General features: G+C 34.5%; 1 protein-coding gene across 1 annotated transcript; it reads right to left on the reverse strand.

Annotated features, from left to right (window-relative positions):
* Window positions 1–3,732: 3,732 nt before the first annotated feature.
* PRRC1 (proline rich coiled-coil 1) lies at window positions 3,733–22,257 on the reverse strand. The gene is made up of 8 exons (XM_006764370.2): window positions 22,067–22,257; window positions 21,260–21,649; window positions 18,952–19,112; window positions 16,092–16,194; window positions 12,435–12,598; window positions 10,058–10,161; window positions 8,478–8,580; window positions 3,733–4,302 (listed from the first exon to the last, which is right to left on the reverse strand). The coding sequence occupies exons 1-8, from the start codon at window positions 22,197–22,199 to the stop codon at window positions 4,093–4,095; spliced, it is 1,368 nt and encodes a 455-aa protein (XP_006764433.1). The 5' UTR covers window positions 22,200–22,257; the 3' UTR covers window positions 3,733–4,092.
* Between the last annotated feature and the right edge of the window lie 302 nt (window positions 22,258–22,559).

Genomic DNA, 22,559 nt, shown 5'->3' on the forward strand with positions numbered 1-22,559 from the left:
GAGTGCAGCAGCAGTGGCAGGAGCCTATCCCGCCTCAGCGGCAGCACTAAGGATGTCTGACATGGGGAGCAGGCGTAAGCCGTTAGTTGGATATCCCCTGACAGCTCCCGGACAGCTAGAGGGCACAGGCTGGGTGGGCTGAGGGACCTCCCCCCGGAGTGCATGATTTTCATGCACCAAGCCTCTAGTATATTATAAAATTAAAAGTATACCAGAGCTAAGTCTTCCTGCTATTATGTGATTAAGTTGAATTCAACAGTCATAAGATTAACTATGCACCCATGACTTCCTAAAGCAAATACTTAGGATGTTTTAGAAGAGAATGGTTTAGAGTAGCGATTTTCAACTCTTTTCATCTCACATATATACTACTACGTTACTAAAATTCTGCGGCACACCAAAAAATGTATTTTTGCTGATCTGGCTACAAAAATAGGTATAATTTTGATTGTTGTGTGGCTATTGTCATTCTTTTATTTGACAATCCACGGGAAAAGGTCAGTGTCCCTGAATAATCAGGTATTGCAAGTTTTTAAAATTCTTGTGCCAAATCACTGGTATAGAGTAAATCACACACCACTGGACTTATACCTCTATAATTCAGTTGTTGTGATGATACTGGATAAGAAACTTAATGTTTCAGTCATCTAAACTATAAAAATAAGTTCCTACTCCAACGAGTAACCAACAAAGGAACTTGTAAGTTCCTCTTTCCTTTCTTACTGCTTTAAATTCTTGATAATTTAAAAGACCTCCTTCATATGGCCTTGCCAATTTTGTCTTTCCAAAACTTTTTTTCTTCTCTAGTTAATACTGAAAAAACATGTAACTATAAAAGGGCCTTTCCTGGGCCTTCAACTGGTGTTTTTCTAGTCTATTGACAGCAATATTGTTTTGTTGGCAAACAAAACCCCCAAGTCAATATTTCAGTGTCTTTTACAATACCCCTTCCTGTGCCAAATCAAAACAATAATCTCTCCTCCTGGGATTACTAGGCTCCAAATGACAAATACAGTAACAGCTACAACTTTTTTTTTTTCCTTTAAAGATGACACCTATGAAGTGAAGGTCAAGGATATATTAAATGTAGGTCTCTTCATGAACACAGGCCTATTAACTCTATCTCCAGTGCATCTTCTCCCCTAAATATTCTGAGTTATATGAACGTAAAGTTAGCAACTCTGATATATCTGAATGTTGAAAGATGGTGCTTGAAGTTGCTCTTCTATAGGAATGCTTGGTAGCCAGTTGCCAGTTTAGACAAAAAAGGGAATATGGGCCCTTCTAATATTAATATGCATAAGCATTTTAAAAAATCACTGTACACTTCTGGGAAATAAGTAGCGGTATTATTTATTTGTCATATTTACATACTTACAAAATTATATAACCCAATACATCATCCTGCATAGTACCTTAAAAACCATATTCTGGGAGTAAAAATCTAAGTTTCTTAATAATTTACGCATAACTCAACATCTTCTAGAACAGCGGCTCTCAACCTGTGGGTCGCGACCATCGGAAAACACACATAGCATATCAGGTATTTACATTACGATTCATAACAGTAGCAAAATTACAGTTATGAAGTAGCGACGAAAATAATCTTATGGTTAGGGGTCACAACATGAACTGTATTAAAGGGTTGCGGCATTAGGAAAGTTGAGAACCACTGTTCTAGAACATAGAAAGTTTGGCTTCACAGAACATAAATTCCTGTTAAGAATTTTTTCTAGCCAAGGAATAAAATAAATCCAACAACATATTAAAGTAATTTAGTTGACCCTGAGTATGTCACTAATTTGCATAATTTTTAATAGATGTACATCTGTACTCTTATCTACTTGTTCATCTGTATGTACTCTTATCTACTTACTATCTGCTACCATTTTGTATATATTTATCTCAATTTCTTCATTACTCCTTGAGAGAAAGAGGAACAAAGAGTAGGGAAGTAATAATGGTAAGAGATCAGAAGAGAAAACCACTAGTATTGCCTAAAGCTTTCCAACTCCATAAGTTTGTGGCACAGTTCTAGGTCCAGGGTTGCTGGACAAACTTAGTAACAGGAAGATCTTGAATAATCTGAGTACCTCTGTCAACTGAGGTTGATGTTAAATTACTCTTCCTGCATTTTTACCTGTTCTCTTTCACACTAATTAAAACGAAGACATGTATAAGCTTATAAAATTCAGTAAGTAGTTACTGGAGCACTTCAGGAAAAATAAATAAATCACAAACTTGACCAAAACAATAGCAGTAAAGGACTGTGTGGAAGGTAAGTTTTCTTTCCTAAAAAGCTTGAAGGAGGAAAAAGCCAACAGCTCCCAGTCCAAATCTAAGAAATGCTAGTGTGGGAGTTGGAAGGAGATGAACAGAAAGAGAAAAGAACAGAGGGAAGTTGGATGATGGGTAAAAGGACCATGGTCTTAAATCGATGGTGAGCACCAAAACACCAACACGAGCAGACTGCCCTGCTAATGCTGCTGTGGTGTGAGAGAGACAATGAGTTACTTTTAGGATCTGTAAAACTTCCCAGTAATAGAAGGGAAGTAGCAAAAGTATTTTAATTAGGAATACTTTCCTTCATCCATACTCATAATTAGTCATCAGGCCATGCCATGATAAAATACTATTAGAAAAGGGACCTTTGAAAATAAAGGACATATACAAATGGTAGAGAAAGGCTTCTCTTATTCATGAAAGATGGAGAAAACAAAGAGGAAAAAAGTATTCTGTCCCTATTATGCCACAACTGGTTTCATCTCTTTTCTCTCATTACCTTGAATGACAGCTTGAATTTCACTGAATACTTATTAGCCCCAGGTAAAAAACTGCAAAAATACAAAGCAAACCTTATGTGTAATGACAGTGCAGGATAAGAGCTTTAACACCCTTTATTAAGATTGTGCTAATTCTTTTATCTATAAAAACTGCATAGAAGAGTAAATAAATTACATTTATATAAGAAACTATCTCAAGTGTTATTTAAACTTGCATATATAGAGTTTAAAAGTGTAAGACAAACTAATTTTGATTTATATAAAACACAAAAATATTTGGGAGAAAAAGAAACTTTCACTAAGTATCAACATAATTGACTAAATAATAAACCAAATTGCATATAAAAGTTTCTTTGAAAAGTTCCATTAAAAGTAAAGGCAGAATGTAGCAAGTTGGAAAAGTAGTGTTTAAGGCAAACTTAGTCAGAAGTAACCTTAATTAAATAAGAAGCATACAATCCCATTAACAACAAAATAATTTCCTCCCAAAATTTCTCCATTACAATGGAAAAATATGAATGGAATCAGAAATAATGGCCGTTGTCAGAATTTACTAGGAAATACTGTATAGCAGTATTAATAACTCAAATGCTTCTGATTTAAAAAATACTCGAATCATTTGCCATTTAGTTGTCACAAAACAATCAAAAAGTAAAATGTATTACCCTAATGATCAGAGTATAAACCTGTAAGATGCCAGAAGTTATTTAAAAAGAAAAATATAGAATTATTCACACTATGTGTGTACATGATAACCAAAGAGAAAATGATACATTCTGTTGTTTTGGCCCATGTTAAAACTATGCAAACAAAATGTGCACCATCTCTCTACAGGTAGGTTTTTTAGGGTAAATTGTTGAGCAGACGCTCAGTATCAGACCTGAGATCATGTGCACACACAAAAAAACCTTCAAAGAATGAGAGATTAATCTTGAATTAAAAGAAACAATGCTTTTCAAGAATATTCAACGAGTATGTCATTATGTTATGAAAAACAAAATAATCAAGTACATATCAAGTTACATTTCTTAACACATGAATTTGTACTCTAAATCTGGTATCAAATTGTCCTATAAAAATAGTTATATATTTGAGAACTATAGTACAGGTAATTAAATGATCAAAAAAACGATCTGTTTCCTTTCATTTGCTGACATGACACCATGGCTTTTTAAAGGGAAAGAAAACTGCAGCCTACAGGAAAATTACCAAAACTGCTGGATCACTGACGCTATCCAAGTTCAGAAAGTAAATGTCTTCTTCACCACCAAGCTCAAGGTGGGGATGTCTCAGGATCTAGGTAGGTCTCTCACACGGTCCTGGGGGGCAGGCGCTGTTTATACATGCCCGCTATTGCTTTGGCTGCACTGTAGATCATCTGTCGACGTGACATGCCAGTGAAAGCCAGGTGCCAATCAGTCCGGCTGACATTTGGTAAACTCTTTTCCAGGACTTCGCCCACTGTCACCAAAAGGCCTGACCACCTCAGGTTGTAGTCCTGGGGAGTTAGACTTTGAGCCTATAGAAAAATGAAATTTATATTATTTATAATACATTTAAAAAATCATTGGAAATAGCTGTGACATTTCAAAGTCTCTCAGGTTGCTCTTAATACTGATAATAGACCCTGAGAAACAGCTAATGCTGCCAACTGTATGAAGTTCCAAAGCTATGAAAGAATCAACACGATATTGCACACAGCTAATTTGTTTAAAATATAACCAAGGTCTTAAGTCTAATGACTTTATCTAACAGCTCAGTGTCAGAGGGCCTAAGCTCTACTTCTACATTCGTTGTCACTTCAGGTTCATAATAAAATTAGTACTAAATAAAATTAGTACTAAAATAGAAATATTGTATCTCTTTACAGTTATGACATTCCTACCAGAAAGAAGGAAATTGCATGCACATTAGGCTTTAATCCATTCAGAAAAGGATAGTTCAATTAATTTGTAGAATACCCCCAGAAACTTTATTTTCATGGGAATAAGTTAATAACTATAAAATAATATGCAGTCCAGGATAGCATAATTACATCATTCAAACTCCAACAGTAAGGAAGCACAGAATTAAACTTTTAGGACAGATAAAAAAGGAACAGGGAGAGCTGAATAGCAGGAATAAAAGGAAGGCACATGCTTTGGTATCTTAGTTTTGAAGCTCATGACAAAAAAAAAAAATTAAATGGCAATAGATAAAAAGGCAAAGTAAAAAGCAAATGACACTCTTTTCAGTATCACTCTTCAGAGTTAACCACATAACAGCTTGTTGCGTTTTGTTTTCTATTAATATATATAATGTTAAAGTATATATGTGTACATATGTAAACATATGGATCATACTAGATGCAGTTTATTTTTACTTGGCAATATGTCCTAAGTTTTGATATTAGTTTATACAGTTTTGATGCTTTATTCTTTGAGCATTATATGTTTTTTTCTCAATATGTATTCCTAAAAATAAAATAAAAATTATCCTTCTGCAATGGTCAGACATTGAGCACAGGAGTCAGCAAACTTTTTCTGAAAAGGGCCAGATAGTAAGCAGTCTAAGCTCTGTGGGCAGGATGGTTTCTACTGTTACTAGTCAATTACTAAAGTACAAAAGCAGCCATAAACATGTAAATTAATGGGCAGGAGTGTGTTCCAATAAAATTTTACAAAAACAGGCATGCGTGCCAGATTTGGCTGCAGGCTACTTTTTTTGCTGACCCCTGAGGCACCCTTATAATGACAAAGTTTCTAATATTTATCATTACAGAGCCTTTTGTCACAATAGTGAATAAAATGGTCATGGGGTGAAGAGGTTTCCAAGACTCCCCTGACGAGTGCTATAACAGATTGAAATAATATAAATGTAAAGGTTGATAGAATTATGAAAGCTCAATGTTTAAGCATGTATATGTAAATAAGTTGTGTCCCTCTACCTGGATGCTTTATGGGAACAGATATTATGTCTGCTAGAAAACACTTTCCTTACCTAGTATTATAAAACCAAACCCTGTTGATAGTCCTAACAGAGACTACAGTTAGAAGCATAAGAGTTGATGGAATTACCATGCAAGTTTGTAGTAGAATTGGTATATTTGAATGGCCTTTACATGAAATCGTTGTTTCCTTTACCTGACTACTTTGGGGATGGACACTGTATTTCACTGGGGAATGTTTCGTCTACCTAGTATTGTAAAACAGAGGCATGTACATCTGCCCTTCAAGCAGTTAATTAGACATGCTATATGGGAATCAGTACAACTGCCTCAGCCCACACAGTATAGGATAGAAGCTGGAGTGATGGTAGGGGCAAAAACCTGTGAGTGCCTCCCAGCAATGACTACTGGGACTTTGGATCAGAGAATTTCCAATTGCGGGGCATTTGCTACCTTGTTATTAGACATTCTTAATTGAAGCTACACTTATGACTGAAGGACTTACACTGATGCTGCTGCTGAAGAAATGCCCTAATGGGATGGCAGTGACCGGAACAATGAGCTTTCATAGTTCTATTCCCCTACAATATTATGGAAGTAGTTTACATAGGATCATGCTGCCGAGGGAATGCGAGGAGGAGATGCAAGCAGGGAGTCTCTTTGCTTGTGGGACCAATTCTGGAGACACCCGAGGAGCTGCTGGAACCAACTGCTGCATAGACAGTGCCCTCTGAACAGCTCTCAGGTGAAAGACTCCTTTGTTTACAAATGGCAGTTCCAAGGTGAATGGACAACATCCCATTTGGAAGGCCACGACTCTGACTTAAAGTGAAAACAATCAGCAGGGTGGGCTGAAGTGCATGCTGTTTTCCTAATAGTGATGGAAAAATTGAACAGTGGTAAAATCCCCTATGCATCAGTTTTTACTGATTTACAGGCAGTGGCCTGGCCCTATGGTCAGGCAGGAGGGCAATGGGAACCTAGCCTGTTAAAAGGATGCACATATGGGCTGAGGGAAATACACTTGCTAGACTGGGATTGCTGCCTGCTCTATGGACCATCACAGTGGCTAAACCTAATGTCCTTTCCAAAAGTAGAAAAGTTTGGGTATAAATGGAGAGAAGGAAAAACAGTTGCTATGGGTAAGAGAATGAATAAATGGTTTATGTAATGAGGGAAATCAAATATTACATTAACAACTCAAAAGGTTCAATGCAAGAGTGATACTGTCTCTTAGCTTCATTATACATGCATGCCTTGTTTTATTTCACTTCACTTCCTGCTTTACAGATATTGTTTTTTTACAAATTTAAGGTCTGTGGCAATCCTGCATCAAGCAAGTCTAACAGCACCATTTTTCCAGGTTCAGATAATGGTGAGCACTTTTAAATTAAGATATGTGCACGGTTTTTTATAGACATACTGATATTATTGCATTTATTAGACTACAGTATTGTGTAAACATTACTTTTACATGCACCAGAAAACATTGTGGTGGTCTGAAACCTAACCTGCACTATCTATGAGGCATGCTTGTGCCTGCAAGGGTGAAGCCCTATATTGCTGACATCGCCTTTGCTTTGGGAACCTGAACAGATAAAATAGAAACCTGCAAACCTGAGTGGCCCCACCCTGGGAGACATTTTCATATATGAAAGACTAGAAGTTATTAATAACTGAATGGGAGCTTAATGTGCCTGTATCGTTTGTGACTGTTTCACTATAAGGGATCTGTGTTTCAAGACCACAGTGGTAGACTCTAATAAGAAGTACATAGTCTTCATCCCAATTTTTGGCAGAGCTCCCAAAACTCTTGTAATTTCCTAAGTGTTAAAAGAGCTATAAATATGTATTAGGTTAATGAGATGACTTTGGAAAGCTTCATTGAGCTGATTAAGGCTGAATCATATGAAACTGCCAATATTTGACTTTTTTAGACAGCAATTCCATATGGTTCAACCTAATTACTAAATCGACCATTTTGTCCAATTTTTCTAATTTATTGGCATAACAATATGCATAATATTTGCTTACAATCTTGTAATCACCTTCATATTAGAGTTTAATGTTAACATCTACAAAAATGCTTTCTTGTACTTCTGAAAATAAATTATGGTATAAATAAAAGGTTCAATAACTTCAAAATTCCAAGCATCAATTCTTAGTCCCCATCTCAGCTGCAAACCTATTAAGAGAGCCACAAGTTGCTTCCAGGGATTCTATGCACACACCTGCCCAATTTATATGTGAGTACATACATGTATTTTCTTGAGAATCCAATAAAGTTTTGAGATGACAATGTGATAAAAAAAAATCAACAAAAATGCCATTTGAGTACAAAGATTCCAATGTAAATAAGCACTTATATTCCATTTTGTTCAAGAAAAAAATAACAAAAATATAGAATCAAAATCATTACAGATTTATGCCTCAGTATAGAAACAATGTGAATAGGTAAAGACATATGCCTTACACTAAGGTTCCTATTTACCACCAAAGAGGAAGATCAAGACAAAGGTATTAGGGAAAATAAGGGAAAGGTAAACATAAAACCAGAAGAGGTAAATCTCTTTTCATCTTAGGGTGAGGAAAATAGTGATTAACTATATTACCTTTTTAAAGACAGTTGGAAAACAAAAGTAAGGAGGTACTAAAACAGAAGGAAAAAAAGCTAGGAGGCTATTTCCAACAAAAAATCTGCCCACATTTTTATTTTGAAACAATACTGAAAGCTTCCCTGGAGCATAATGAAAATGGAAAAAACTAACCTGTTGTACGAATTCCAAAGGCACTGATGTTGCTTGTGTGAATGTTTCTAGGTGAATGCCATGGACAGGATCTTCCACTATCAAACAGCCAATATCAAACCATCTGCAACAGAATATGAGTTTCAAGTCATGTGCTAAATAAAAGGTATAAATATCATTTTGATAAAATATTAACAGATTTCAAAAAAGAAATGTTTTTCTAATCAATTTTCAAGAAAACAACCCATAAAAACAATATATAATATTCCCCCATTGGCTTAATTCCAAGAGGAGGAATAATAATAAAAAAATAATAAAATAATTGAAAATTACTTATCATGGAAAGTTCTTGTGTATTCACTGTGGTGCTAGTGAATACAGGTTAGAAGAACTCCAAGGTCGTCTTGTTCTCTAAAATACTATCATGCTCCTAAACATGTCCCCCCAGATATCCCTTTCAACTCAGTAAGTCTAAAACTGCAATACCTATCATACCCACCAAACCTCTTCCATTTCTTTCACTGTTAGTGCCGTTGGCTGAGGAAACTTTCAGTTCTCCTCCCCCTCTTCTTCCTACTAATCTTTCAACTTCACCTCACTCCCTGCCCCAGGGAGAAAGAAAAACGGCAATCTCTACTGATCAAGTTCAAATAGTTTGTCATGCATAGTATTTTTAATATGTCACTTGAAAAAATATGGAAATTTTTTTCTATATAGCCAATTGGAAAGCTTATTAGTAAATTAAAAAATAAGCTCAGAGGGACTAACAAATCCTTTCCTCATTCCTGATAAATCCTTCACCATGAAAACTTTTTCCATTTAAAAGATACTTGTAAGTTGACTTAAGTGAAGTCAACTGTAACACCACCAGCATTTTAACCAGAATCAAAACCACAAGACGCCCTATCATCACTAATCATCCAGAAAATGCAAACCCAAACCATATGTAACATCACCTCACACCTGTTGAAATGGCTATTATCAAAAAGGTAGAAAACTTACAAACTGTTGGTAGGAATGTAAATTGGTACAGCCACTATGGAAAACAGTATGGAGGTGTCCCAAAAAATGAAAAATAATATATGATCCAGCAATCTATTTCAGAGTATTTATAAAACACTAAAAGATACACGTACCCCTATGTTCACTGCAACATTATTTAAAAGAGCCCAGGTATGGAAGCAATGTAAGTGTCCACTGAAGGATGAATGGATAAAGAAAATGTGTACACAGACACTGGAATATAATTCAGCCATAAAAAAGGACATCTTGCCATTTATGACAAGGCACATGGACACTGAGAGCACTATGCTAAGGGAACTAAGAGAAAGACAAATATTGTATGATTTGACATATATGGAATCTAAAACCAAATTTAAAACACAGAACACGACATACAACGAGCAGATTGGTGCTTGCCAGAGGCTGGGTGAAGGGGATCAAAAGGTACAAACTTCAAGTTATAAAATAAGTCATTGGAATATAATGTACAACGTGGTGACTACAATGAATAATACTGTATTGTATATTTGAAAGCTACTAAGAAAGATCTTAAGAGTTCTCATTACTAGAAAAAAAAAAAAAAACAACAAGCCTCTTACTTGTCAGGAAGCAATTCTGCAATAAAGTTTTCTACTGACACAGCAATCTGTTTCTCATGGATCACTCCAGTTCGACGCAAGGTATCTATCCGTTCCTGGGCACCCTGAATAACAGGGTAGGTTAGAAACCATTTCAAATTATTCATTACTAAATATACTAATTTATGATTATACAAGCAATACATGCATACATTTATACAAACACACAACTATTGATTCACACAATGCAGAAGACAAAAGGTGAAAAAGTACAATCGTGTTCCTCTCACGATTCGGTTTGGAGTATGCCTTCCAAATTATTCCAATTTGCGTTATTGTTTTGGTTGCTACTGTAAAATGAATTATTTATATATTCTATGTTCTAAATGGTTATTACTAATATAAGAAAACTGTTTTTTAATGTTAACCTGGCAAGGAACCCTCCTACTGAATAAATATTTTTTTTATCAATCCCAGATTTTTAGTTGATTCTCTCAAATTTTCTAAGTAGGCAATCATATCAGTAGTAAATGTTTAGTCTTCTGATTCTCTTTAAATATAACTTTAAGGTGACAGTTTTAAGTTTTATTCAGGAATATTATCACCATTAATGAAACAAAATTGAGGGGCTACAAACACTATGCAGATAAATCAAGATCATGAATTAAATAATCTTTTTACAGAAAACTAAAAACTGGACTAATGAAAACAAGGTTGCTGTTTACTATTTTTATCTGAATCATTTCATTAACAGTGATCATGAGTAATGTGTTCAAAAAGCAAGATGAAAAGTTATTTCTAAATAAAATTAGCCATAGTTAAATACCTATTTTTATTTTAGACAGCAGAGCTTAATAGTGAATGAGATTAAGGGATCAATTCCTATTCAAGTGAAAACTGAGAAAGCTAAGATACTTCTAGAGACAACTGAATTTATTTCAGAGATAACTGAAATAAACAGAAAGTGAAAACTAGATGAGAATGAATAAAGATATTAACTTATAAAGATGAAGGATGAAAGAAGATATTTACAAATAAATCAAGACTGTGTGTATTTGCTTACTCTTAACTCTTACATCTCTAGTATATAGCACAGTGTCTAATCTAATAGGCCTGTAGTAAGAACTTAACTACATGAAAACTGAACAAAAGAAAGAGCTTCTGAAGGCCTGTATCGCTAATGTTCAGAATCTAAATAATTTTTGGGAAAAAAATGTAATGAATAAGATAAACTTAGTTCTTTATACTGGATATTATAAATTTACCTAATTCACTCCTCCCAAGAGGTAATTATGGCTGAATTTTAATTATAAAGTTGAAATAAATGTTAATTCAGTAAAAACTATTAATGGATTAGGGGTATACTTAGAGACTCACCCCTAACTCTTTGAAGGTGATATCTCAGCTATGCACTATAACAAAATATTCCTAGATTTTATGCTTCTAGGGAACAGAAACTGTTCATTTCTTGGTATCCTACAGCACTGCACTTTATACTTCGTAAGGGTCATAAAATATTTCACTGAAATTAATTAGCACCTACTAGAGATATAGAAATGAGCTAGGTAGACAAGTCAAATTCTTTTTTTTGTTTGTTTACGGAATCCAGAAGAGAAAATGAAGAGGGGGTCATATTCACCTCTCTTATCCTCTGACCACATTAATTAAATGTGGCATCTTTTGGAGTCACAATTATAGAAATTTTAATATCATTCCCTACCAATATCCTGAGAATGGAATTTTAACTTTATTTTCAAAAAGTACAGGGGATCAAAAATTAGGTGGTATAGAGGCCACATTGAATTATCTCAGTACTAAAGTAAGATACCCAAAGACCCTAGAGCTTACCCTGTACTCTAAGGACTTATACTAAGAGTCATGAATTTAGTGCTGTTAACTATGAGAGGTTACTGTTAATGAATAAAATATATACATTAAGTTGTATTTAAACATAGCAGTCATAAAACAAAGTTATCTATTAATTGGTTGGCAAAAATGCTGTAATTAGAGGCTCCTAACCCTAAAGAAATACATACTCGTAAGTGTAAAGTATTATTAATAGTGATAGTAATAAAAAGCTTATGGGACTTGAGGGTTACTATCTCTTTAGTAATTAATTTGAATGTTAACACTGGGTTAAGAATATCTCTTTTAGGACTCATTTTCTTTTTGTGCTCTCTGCATGTTTACTCACTCCCCCAATTAAAAACCCACCTTAGGTTTCTTTAAAAGTCCACTATATCTTCATAACACTACAGAGTTGTCCAATTAAAACCAAGCTGATCATTTCATTATGTAAAAACCACTTAGCTCCATACAGACCACAGAATTATTACCAGAATTATGAAGAGATTACTGCCAGTTTCTATACCCAGAAGGTCTTCCTTCTATTACTTACTTTTAATCCAGCTGCATAGCCCACTGGTTGTGGGGCAATATTGGACTGAACAGCTTCCCCCATAACCACAGCTAAGCCAAAGACCTCCTGGAAGGCATCTCGGACAGCAGCAACTTTTACTTCTTTATTTGAGGTCACTACAATATCCAGTTCACCTCCAGATTCTACAAACAACAGCAGAAAATTTCAATTCCAAATTAAAATAATCAAATCCTCATAATTACTACCATAAGTTGACATTCATTTGCATAATTATTACTAAGCTCACACAACAATGCATGATAGGAATTTTATTCCAACAAGAGCTTATCCCAGAACTACCAAATTTTCCTTAGTTTTAAAAATGAGAACTAATGCATTATCTAAGGGAATCTATTTGCAAGCAGAAGATGGCACATACCTTCTAATGGTTCTGATTATCACATCTGCCACAAATACAGCACCACACTGTTCTGTATTCTATGAACTACTGTTACAGAACATATTAGTAGCTCTCCCTGATGACAGCGTGATATAGTCAAATAGCTAGGGAGATGCTGCACACCATATTTCTTTCTTGGAAATTTATAAGGTACATTAGCATAAAGATTCTGAGAAATCCAACAATTAAAAATCATGACTATAACCCAGTACTTCCTTGCTTAATCTGTTCATGGAACACTTTTTTAGCATCTAATAATACCTCCTGTTCCATAGATACCTATTTGAGAAATGATGTTAGGGCCACTATGAAAACAGATTTTCTATTATATTGCTCTACTAATTTAGCCAAGTTTCATTTTCTGATTAAATTTTAGATAGACACATTTATTGCATTTTAAAGGCTGTAAATCAAAATGGTTTTTCTACTGTTAATTATTAGAGACATATCTATCATACACAAAATTCTAACACCACATGGATGCCACAGTTGCCAATCCTTCAGCAATCATAGGAATTAAATATCTGACTTGTGAAATATAAGTCACATATTTGGGACACTATTTATAGAAAATGACTTACTGATGTAACCTGTCAAAGACTTGCACAGAAGTTCTGCACTAAAAAAGGACTACCATGAAATATGCTTTTTATCTAGAAAATAGTTTAAAATATGGGAGATGAAGTTTTATTATACATCCCCATCACTGAAAAAAAATATACCACAAATAAATGGATATTTATAAATTATACATCTATTACTGACCTAATACAAATAATGCAAGTATATATTAAAAAAAATGAAATGCCAACTTTTATAAAACCTGAAATTTAAAAAGGCTAAAAGCAATATGAATTTAAAAATTTTAATATTGCAATTATTTTAAAAACCTGTGTACTATTTAGAGTAATTTCATCAAATGTGCCTAATTACTTTTAAGATCTTGAGCTAACATTTCGTGATACACTGAATTCAAAGGCCTGGTTCTCAGCACAGCATACTTTGCTACTTGGCATTAGGCTATCTCTGGTAAGAGAGATTTCTCAAGAAAGCCATCTGTATTGTAAAATATTTTGCCCCAGAAACGATGCTATGGTTTTCCTAATAAATATCTTCTGGATCAGTTGAAAATATTTTCTAAGTATCTGAGTTTTTTATTATAGATCCCCCCCCTTTTTTTATCAGACATTACTAAGACCTAAAAGCAATAGCTCACATAAGAGAGAAGAGGAAACATATTTTTTTCTTGTTTTTTTTCTTCCATATGAGACTTCTCTTGACTCTAGCTGAGTACTACTCCACTAAGCTTTCACTTAGCGTGGCCTTTCATAGCAAAGGGAGAACTAATTAAAAGAATGTAGAAAGTTAAACTGTGTTAAAATATATTAGAGCATTTCTAATAGCTCTTGTGCCTTTATGATGCATTTAAATTTTTAAATCAAATGATTTCAAGAATATCTGAGTAAAAATACCGTTTCACTTTGTTTTATTAGATAAGAATGGTCTTGCTATTCCTGTCAAGACAGTGTCTGCTTTTCCATACTCAGTATTACTTTTTAAAGCTGATTAAGATTATATGTTACATTATCTAATAATATAAACTTCACTTTGTATCTCTTCCTCCATCCTTGGGTGTTTTTTTTTTTTACTTTTTCTTGATGTCATGCAGACTACTGGCTTGAGAAATGGTCTTGTATTATAGTCCTAACTATCATTTTCTAGCATCATTATTTTGTGGAAGTCACTGAACTTATTTTATAGAAAAGCACCTATTACCTCACAGGGCTTGCTCTAAGAATACATAAAATAATGGCTTTCACAGTCTAATACAGTACCCATTAAAAAAGCAAGAGCTCCAAAAATACTTTCTCTCATTCAAAATAGGAGCTTGTGGAGAATATCATGATATGTTCATTGTCAAACTTGATTATTATGAATACGTAAAATCAATATGCATGATAGGGCCAGATTTCTATGTCCTTTAGCAGGTATAAACTCCAAAAATAATTAAGCTGATTTAATTCCTGATTCAAGGGAAGCAAAGTGGTTAGTTGTCAAAAACTGAATATGGGTTTAATCTAGTTCCACCAAGCTGTATGACCTAGGATAACTTAAATCTCTCTGAACCCAGGTTCCTCATCTAAAACTTGAGGAAAATAATACCTACATTGCAGAGCTCTTGGTACAATCAGTGCCTGGCAGAGCAAGCATTTAACAAATGGTACTTATCATTGTTAGATTTTGTCCTTTGACATTTACTACATAGTAAACTACCAACTTAGTCAAGACTCATTAAAACTATTGACTTTTTGCCCTAACCAGTCTGGCTCAGTGGATAGAGCGTCGGCCTGGGGACTGAAGGGTCCCGGGTTCGATTCCGGTCAGGGGCATGTGCCTTGGTTGTGGGCACAACCCCAGTGGGGGGTGTGCAGGAGGCAGCTGATCGATGTTTCTCTCTCATCGATGTTTCTAACTCTCTATCCCTCTCCCTTCCTCTCTGTAGAAAATCAATAAAATAAATTTTTTTAAAAAAACAAGAAACTATTGACTTTTTATTGCCATTAAAAACCTATATTCAGATACCTGGTACACAGCTTTGGCTTGTAAATTACCTTAAACAGAATTACTAATAATTGGTCACTGATATTGCTAAACGATTATATTTTTTCACATACTGGATATGTACATGAAAAATTAAAGAGCAGACTGCATGTCTATGTCAACTGTCTGGAGGATTCTTGGTAATGAAGATTCAAAAATGGATAAAACAGCTTTCACAACAAGTAATTACAGTAATCTACAGTATTATTAATAGATTAACTTCCTCTAAAAATATTATTACTGCGTTAAACATATACTTATTTAAAATAGATAACTGAAGAAATGTCAAAACCAAATATAAACAAAGCATCACTTCAAATATCAACAGTGAATAAAGTAAGTCATATAAAGCAAATGACTAGTCACATTTACACTTAAATTCAGTAAGTATGCATACTAGTAATTCATACTGTTTTTACTCCTCCAAAATTTATTCTGAGGAGTTTTCAAAATACATTTAATGGTGATTAAGAAAAAGATGAATTAAAAATACCAAGACTAAGATTGGACAATCAATATAAGACTATTAAGAGGATTTCTACCAATTTTAAGACCTGTGGATTTCCAATTAATGGCTAATATTAGCACATACTTTTAAAATACATGGCAGATGCTAGTCTATCTTAAGTACATACTGATATATGGAGCCATGCCAGGGTCCAGCGTTGTAATCATGCTTTCTACAGAATGTTTTGTTTTATCAAGCACAGATTTCACCATAGGATTCCCAGCTACACCCTGCATAAAACAAATTAACATATAAATACCCATTCTAAGCAAAGAAAACAATGATCACCCGATAATGAAATAAATTATTTAGGTTTCCAACGCATCACAAAACCGTACTTTTATAAAATATAAGAAACACAAGGTTATAACAATGTTAAATTGCTATTAAATTTCAAAATGCTTACTCTCAATTTCTCTTCTTATCTATCACAAACCCACAACAAACTGCAGACCACATTTTTAGTAGCACTGGTCTGTGACGTATGTATATTGTATCTACATATGTGTGTATGCATATATATTTACTTAATTTCTATGTATATGTTATTTCACTTATTTATCTAAAAGACTAGGCAAAACTTGTCCATCAAGTTCCCAAATAAAGATTGTAATCAGATGTCTCCATAGACCCATACTTTGTTCCCTAATAAAAAAATAAAAATAGTGAAAACATTCTTATCTATTCCCCAAAGCAGCTACCTGTTACCTTAATATAAAATATTCTGCTATGTTTTACCAGAGTTTCTTCTTTGTCCTATTTCCTGTTTCTTGTTTTGTTCATACCCAAAGTCTCACTTTTAAGCCAGGCCTCTGGACTGTGTGTTTTTTTTCCAATTAGAATTAACATTCAATATTACATTAGTTTCAGATCTACAGCATAGTGAACAGATCTTTATATAACTTACAAAGTGATCCCTCGACAGGCCTTGCACCCATCTGATTCTTAAAACCACGTATTAGAAATAAGGAGCCAGGTCTGAGTACCTCCTTCCCGTGCTACACTTCTCCCATGGTAAAAGATTCTTGAGAGAGCAATGACTCAAGATGGCATCAGGCTAACAACCATGATCCCACCTCTTCCAACCTACCATTACACTAAAGTGATTCAGAAAAAACAATGAGTTCGTTAACACTGACATTGAAGACTGTCAACCAACCTTATGCTGAACATCAGAAGTTATTCATAAAACCTGGAGAGCAAAACTGGGTATTCAACTGATAACTGACATAATGGTATGCTTTTCACAAGAAAAGTGACAGTCCTAATATAAAGAAAGCCTTTAAAAAGCAGAGAGAGATATGAAAAAATAACAGCTTAGAAAAACGCCATCTTCATGAAACATGAAAAATGCGGTAAGTCAGTCAACCACATACTAATACCTAAAAATGTTTAATATACAACTAAACTGCAGCCAAGCCACCAGCAGAATATTGGTGGGGGATTGTGGGGGGTACTCATGGAGTGATTCCAAATTTCACCAAGAAAAATAAATGGAAAAAATAGTAAAGAAAATTTTTAAAGAACAGAGAAATTAGCAAACTTATACATAACCAAATACTGATGTATCTTTATGGATGCAGAGACCTGAAACTGACCTCGCATACTCATCAACAAACACTCTGCCGTCCCCACCTCAGCACAGAGTAGGCTTTCAATGAATATTAATAGTTACAAAAACTAAAATAGTGTAGAACTATTGCAAGGACAGGCAGAGCAGTGGAATAGAATGCAGAGCCCAGAAGCTGATACTAACCAACAATTCAGTAACTGAGATAAAGGTGACATATCAAATCTCTGAGATATTATGTTGGAATAGTCGATTAAGTGGTTGAAAGAAAATTAAAATTGACGTCTACCTCATATATTAAAGTAGGTATAGCTACGTTAAATTGTCAAGTATAAAAAAATAATTAAGAAACCAAAGAAAAACATTTATCATATATTAATATTGGAAAAAATCATTTTTATCATGAAAAAAATTGAAAAGAAAGAAGACTGATAGAAATGAGTCCTGAAAATTTAGAAACTTTTGTACAAAAAGCATATTCTTACTACAATTATCAGATCTTATGAATTCATTAAGAAAGTCATCCCAATTCAAAACTGAGCAAAGAACAGAGATTTCTCAAAAGAAAACTAAATTGTAAATAAATCTGAAAAAAAAGTTCAAATTCAGTAACAAAGAAATGCAAATTAAAACAAGGTATTTTCTTGCCTTTCAAATTAGAAAATATTGTACTTCAACATAATCATTGCTAGCAAAGTGAAAAATGCTGTAACAGTCTATTTTGGAATAACCTTCTTGGACAACAATATGTATCAGTAATTTTTTTAAATTTTGTTTTATTGCTTAAAATACTACAAAGAGTGGTACATATGTCTCCCTTTTTCCCCCCTTGACCTTCCCCCAGTCTCCCCTACCCCCCGGTGTCTTGTGTCCATTGGTTATGCTTATATGCATGCATTCAAGTCCTTTGGTTGATCTCTTACCCCTGTATCAGTAATTTTTAAAGTGTTCACTTGCACATATATTGGGAATTAATCCTGATGAAACAGATGAACACAAAGATCTGCATATAAGAGCACTCATCATAGTTTTATTGATAAGAATTACAATTAGAAAATGCCAAATCACATTAGCAAAATAAAATATGGGAAATAAATGCAATGACATGTAGGGCAAAGCAGCCAGAAAGAAAAAATTTCTGAAAATATGCTATGGCTAGGAAGATATTCCTGATATACCGTAGGTAAAGACAAACAAAAGACATCTCCACATGCACTACCCCAATTTGATTTTTATTTAAAGAGATTAACATCCACATAGATATGCACAAACAAAAGACTGAAACTATAGAAAACTGGTAAAGAGAATAAAAATCATTTTTTCTTTTACACCATTTTATATTTTCAAAATTCTCTCTAATTGAATGCCTATTAGTTTCATAAAAGTTAAGCATGGTTTTTAAAGTAAATAAGCTCACCTTGATAAAACCCCAGAGTCCACTCCCAGATGCTTCATCCTGATCTCTAACAATTCTAGGATCTTCTTGTTCCTCTGGAAAAGTAATGGCTGAGGTGGTTTCAGTTCCCGGGGCCAGAGGTGTCAAACTGGCTTGCTGAGTAATGGGGGCTGGCAAAATACCTAGTTAATGGCAAAAATGTTTAATATATGTAATTTATTCCATAAACGATTTCCTATAAAAAGAAGATACAATATATGAGATGAGCAATTTAAAACAGCTTAAATAATGTATCTGTATACCCAGGCATTTCAAGATTGAGTTATGAACTCAAAGAATCACTTAAAACTATTTTATAAAATACAAATGAAACAAAATTCCAAAAAATAAATTTTTTTTCCATAGGCTTACACCAATTGTCCCGAAAATGTACAAATAAAATAACAAGCAAAAAGTACTTCATGCTCTGGACAGTGTTCCTCAGTGGTTAGAGTGCCACCCCGTGCACAGAAGGGTCACAGGTTGGAGTCCTGGTCAAAGGCATATACCTGGGTTTCAGATTCACTCACCACTCTTGGTTAGGGGCATATGGGAGGGCAACCAGCTAATGTCTCTCTCTCACATCCATGTTTCTCTCTCTCACTCTCTCCCCCTCCCTCCCTTCCACTCTCTATGAAAAGCAATGGAAAAAATATCCTCAGGTGAGGATTAACAAGAAAAAAAAATTATTTCACATTTACTCTATTTAGCACTTGGATGTGGTCAGCTATAGTTCTAATCTGTTTAGTGCATAATAATCACTGGTGTAAGCACCCAAGCCCATCACATAAAAGCATATAACAATTAGTACACATACTCTCTATACCAGTGATGGTGAACCTTTTGAGCTCGGCGTGTCAGCATTTTGAAAAACCCTAACTTAACTCTGGTGCCGTGTCACATATAGAAATGTTTTGATATTTGCAAACATAGCAAAACAAAGATTTATATTTTTATATTTATTTTATATATTTAAATGCCATTTAACAAAGAAAAATCAACCAAAAAAATGAGTTCGCGTGTCACCTCTGACACACATGTCATAGGTTCACCATCACTGCTCTATACCCTACTTAAACTCAAAAAGAAAATTCACATACACATAAACATGGGTATAATACTTTTACTCTACAAAAAAAATTATTTGTAAAGGTTGATATGCAAAGTTGGATAATAAAAATTACAGCAAAGTTGTTTCATTTCCTAAAATAAGAAATGATAGGCAGAAAATAACAAGGATGAAGTTTTAATATTGGTTTCTAACAACCATTCCAGAGAGGCCAATAGAAGGTATAGCTGACCTAGAAAAGGAAATGACCCAATACCACCAATTTACAGCACACAGAAGCTTTTAAGTAAAGTTTTAAAAATTCCTCAAATTTCACCTTGATGTTTCTCAATAAGTGCACAAAATATTAGGGCAAAATTTTGGAATTTTGTCTGACAGTCCACATACTAATCATGTACTTCTAAGTTTTACAACATATAAAAATCATATTCTAAGCTACATCAGCTTTATTTTAATAATTTAAATAGCAAAAACATGAGAATAGGAAACTCTGAAAGTCCAAGAAATGAGTTTAAAACATTAATGCAGAGAAACTGGAACCCCTACACATGGCCGGTAAGAGAGCTGCTTTGGAAAACAGTGTGGTGGTTTTTAAAGTCAGCAATTCCATGCCTACGTACATATCCAAGATAAATGAAAATATGTCTACACAAAAACTTGTACACAAATGTTCATAGAAGAGGTACACAAATGTTCATGGAAGAGGTATTCATAATAGCCAAAAAAGTAGAAACCACCACCAATGAATTAAATAAACAAAATATGGTATATCCGTTGAATGGCACATTACCCAGCCATAAAAAGGAATGAAGTATTGACATATGCTACACGGATGAACCTTGAAAATATGCCAAATGAAAAAGCCAGTTACAAAAGGCTACAGCATATAATAAGATTCCATTTACATAAAATGTCCAAAATAGGCAAATTCGGAAGCAGAAAGTACATTAGTGGTTGCCTAGGGCTGTGAGGATTTGGGAGGAAGTAGGGAGTGACTGCAAATAGTCTTATAGTTTCTTTTTGGAGTGATTAAAAGGTTCTAAAATTGTGGTCACGGTTGCATAATTCTGAAAATACATTAACTAATGAATTACACCCTTTAAATGTGAGAATTACATGGTATGCAAATTATATCTTATTATTATTTGAAAAACAAAACATTTGAAAAACAAAACATTAGCTGTAACCACTTATTTCAAAGTATGAGTAAGAGAGGATTACCCGTTACTGGAGGTGCAGAAAATGACGGCATCAGGGGTGTCTGGGGAGCTCTTCCTGCATGTCCCCTTGTAATGTCATATGCTGATCCGACAGAAAATCCTGATGTAGGAGGACCCGAAGGGGGCGCAGATGGAAGAGTACTTGGGGCAGAAGTTGAAGTTGGGAAGGGGGATAAAGGAGGATTACTAAAGGCTGCAGCAGTTGGTGGAGACACAGGAGGTGGTATAGCGGTAACAAGTGGTGGAGCAGAAGGAACTGGTGAAGGAGGCACAAAAGGCAATGATGCTGAAGGCCTCACAGGAGGAAGGGATGGCTGAGGGGTAGAGGATGCGTGTGGTGGCAGGGACTGCACAGAAGATACATTTGGAGAAGACAATGAACTGGTTGCAGCTAGGAAAAAGGGAAGAGAAAAAAAAAGACAAAATTGGAAACACACATAGTTTTCATGACTTCCTTCTTGCAAAATGTTTAAATATAACAGACCATATCCCATGATTTAAAAAATGTGCAATTTAAAATATACAACAAATATGACTTCCAACTCCCAAAAAGACTTAATAAAATAAGTTTTAATATATGCATTTTTTAAATTGACACAGAAAAGAGAAGTCTCTTCACTATCCTTAAAACACACTATATGCGGGGACCCTTATCCCCCTCCCTATGTGGGAGTCCATTCTGTGGAACTGGTGCCCTCTCCCCACGTGGGAGTCTGTACTTTTTCTTGAATAAAACTCCATCTTTGCTATACCAAAAACACACACACACACAAAAAAAAAACACTATATGCTAGACAACTCCATGTACCCAAAGGAATGGGGGTGGAACACATCGCGGCAGAAGCAGCAGAAGCAGCAGCAGTAGCAGCAGCCAGTCCTGCTGCAGAATTTGGTGGAGGAGTTCCAGGTGGTGTTGTCTCTATTCCACTCTCTTCCATCATTTTTCTTCAATTATGATATACTGTAAAATTATAAAAATGTAATAAGTGTTACACAGTAGTCAAAGCGTATTCTTAAAGCTTGTATAGTTAGAGAATAATTTTAAAGAATAATCTTTCGGGTGGGTGTTTCAGGCTTCTTAGGATATATTCCTAGAAGTGGGATCACTGGGTCAAACAGCAATTCCATTTTTAATTTTTTGAGGAAATTCCACACTGTTTTCCCCTAGTTGTACTAGTCTGCATTCCCACCAACAGTGTACTAGGGTTCCCTGTTCTCCACACCCTTGCCAGCACGTGTTTGTTGATTTATCTGTAATACTTTCAACAATAAAGATAATAAAAAATAATAAAGAAATATAC

Source organism: Myotis davidii, unplaced genomic scaffold, assembly GCF_000327345.1.
Source record: "Myotis davidii unplaced genomic scaffold, ASM32734v1 scaffold159, whole genome shotgun sequence".
NCBI classification, from domain to species: Eukaryota; Metazoa; Chordata; class Mammalia; order Chiroptera; family Vespertilionidae; genus Myotis; species Myotis davidii.

Excerpts from the sequence above, each read along its gene's own strand:
- PRRC1 (XM_006764370.2), bottom strand. The coding sequence starts at position 22,199 with ATGATGGAAGAGAGTGGAATAGAGACAACACCACCTGGAACTCCTCCA. Across the intron at positions 19,113-21,259 it reads TTCTGCACCTCCAGTAACGG|GTATTTTGCCAGCCCCCATT; the intron begins GTAATCCTCTCT and ends GCCATTAACTAG. Across the intron at positions 16,195-18,951 it reads GACTCTGGGGTTTTATCAAG|GGTGTAGCTGGGAATCCTAT; the intron begins GTGAGCTTATTT and ends TGTTTTATGCAG.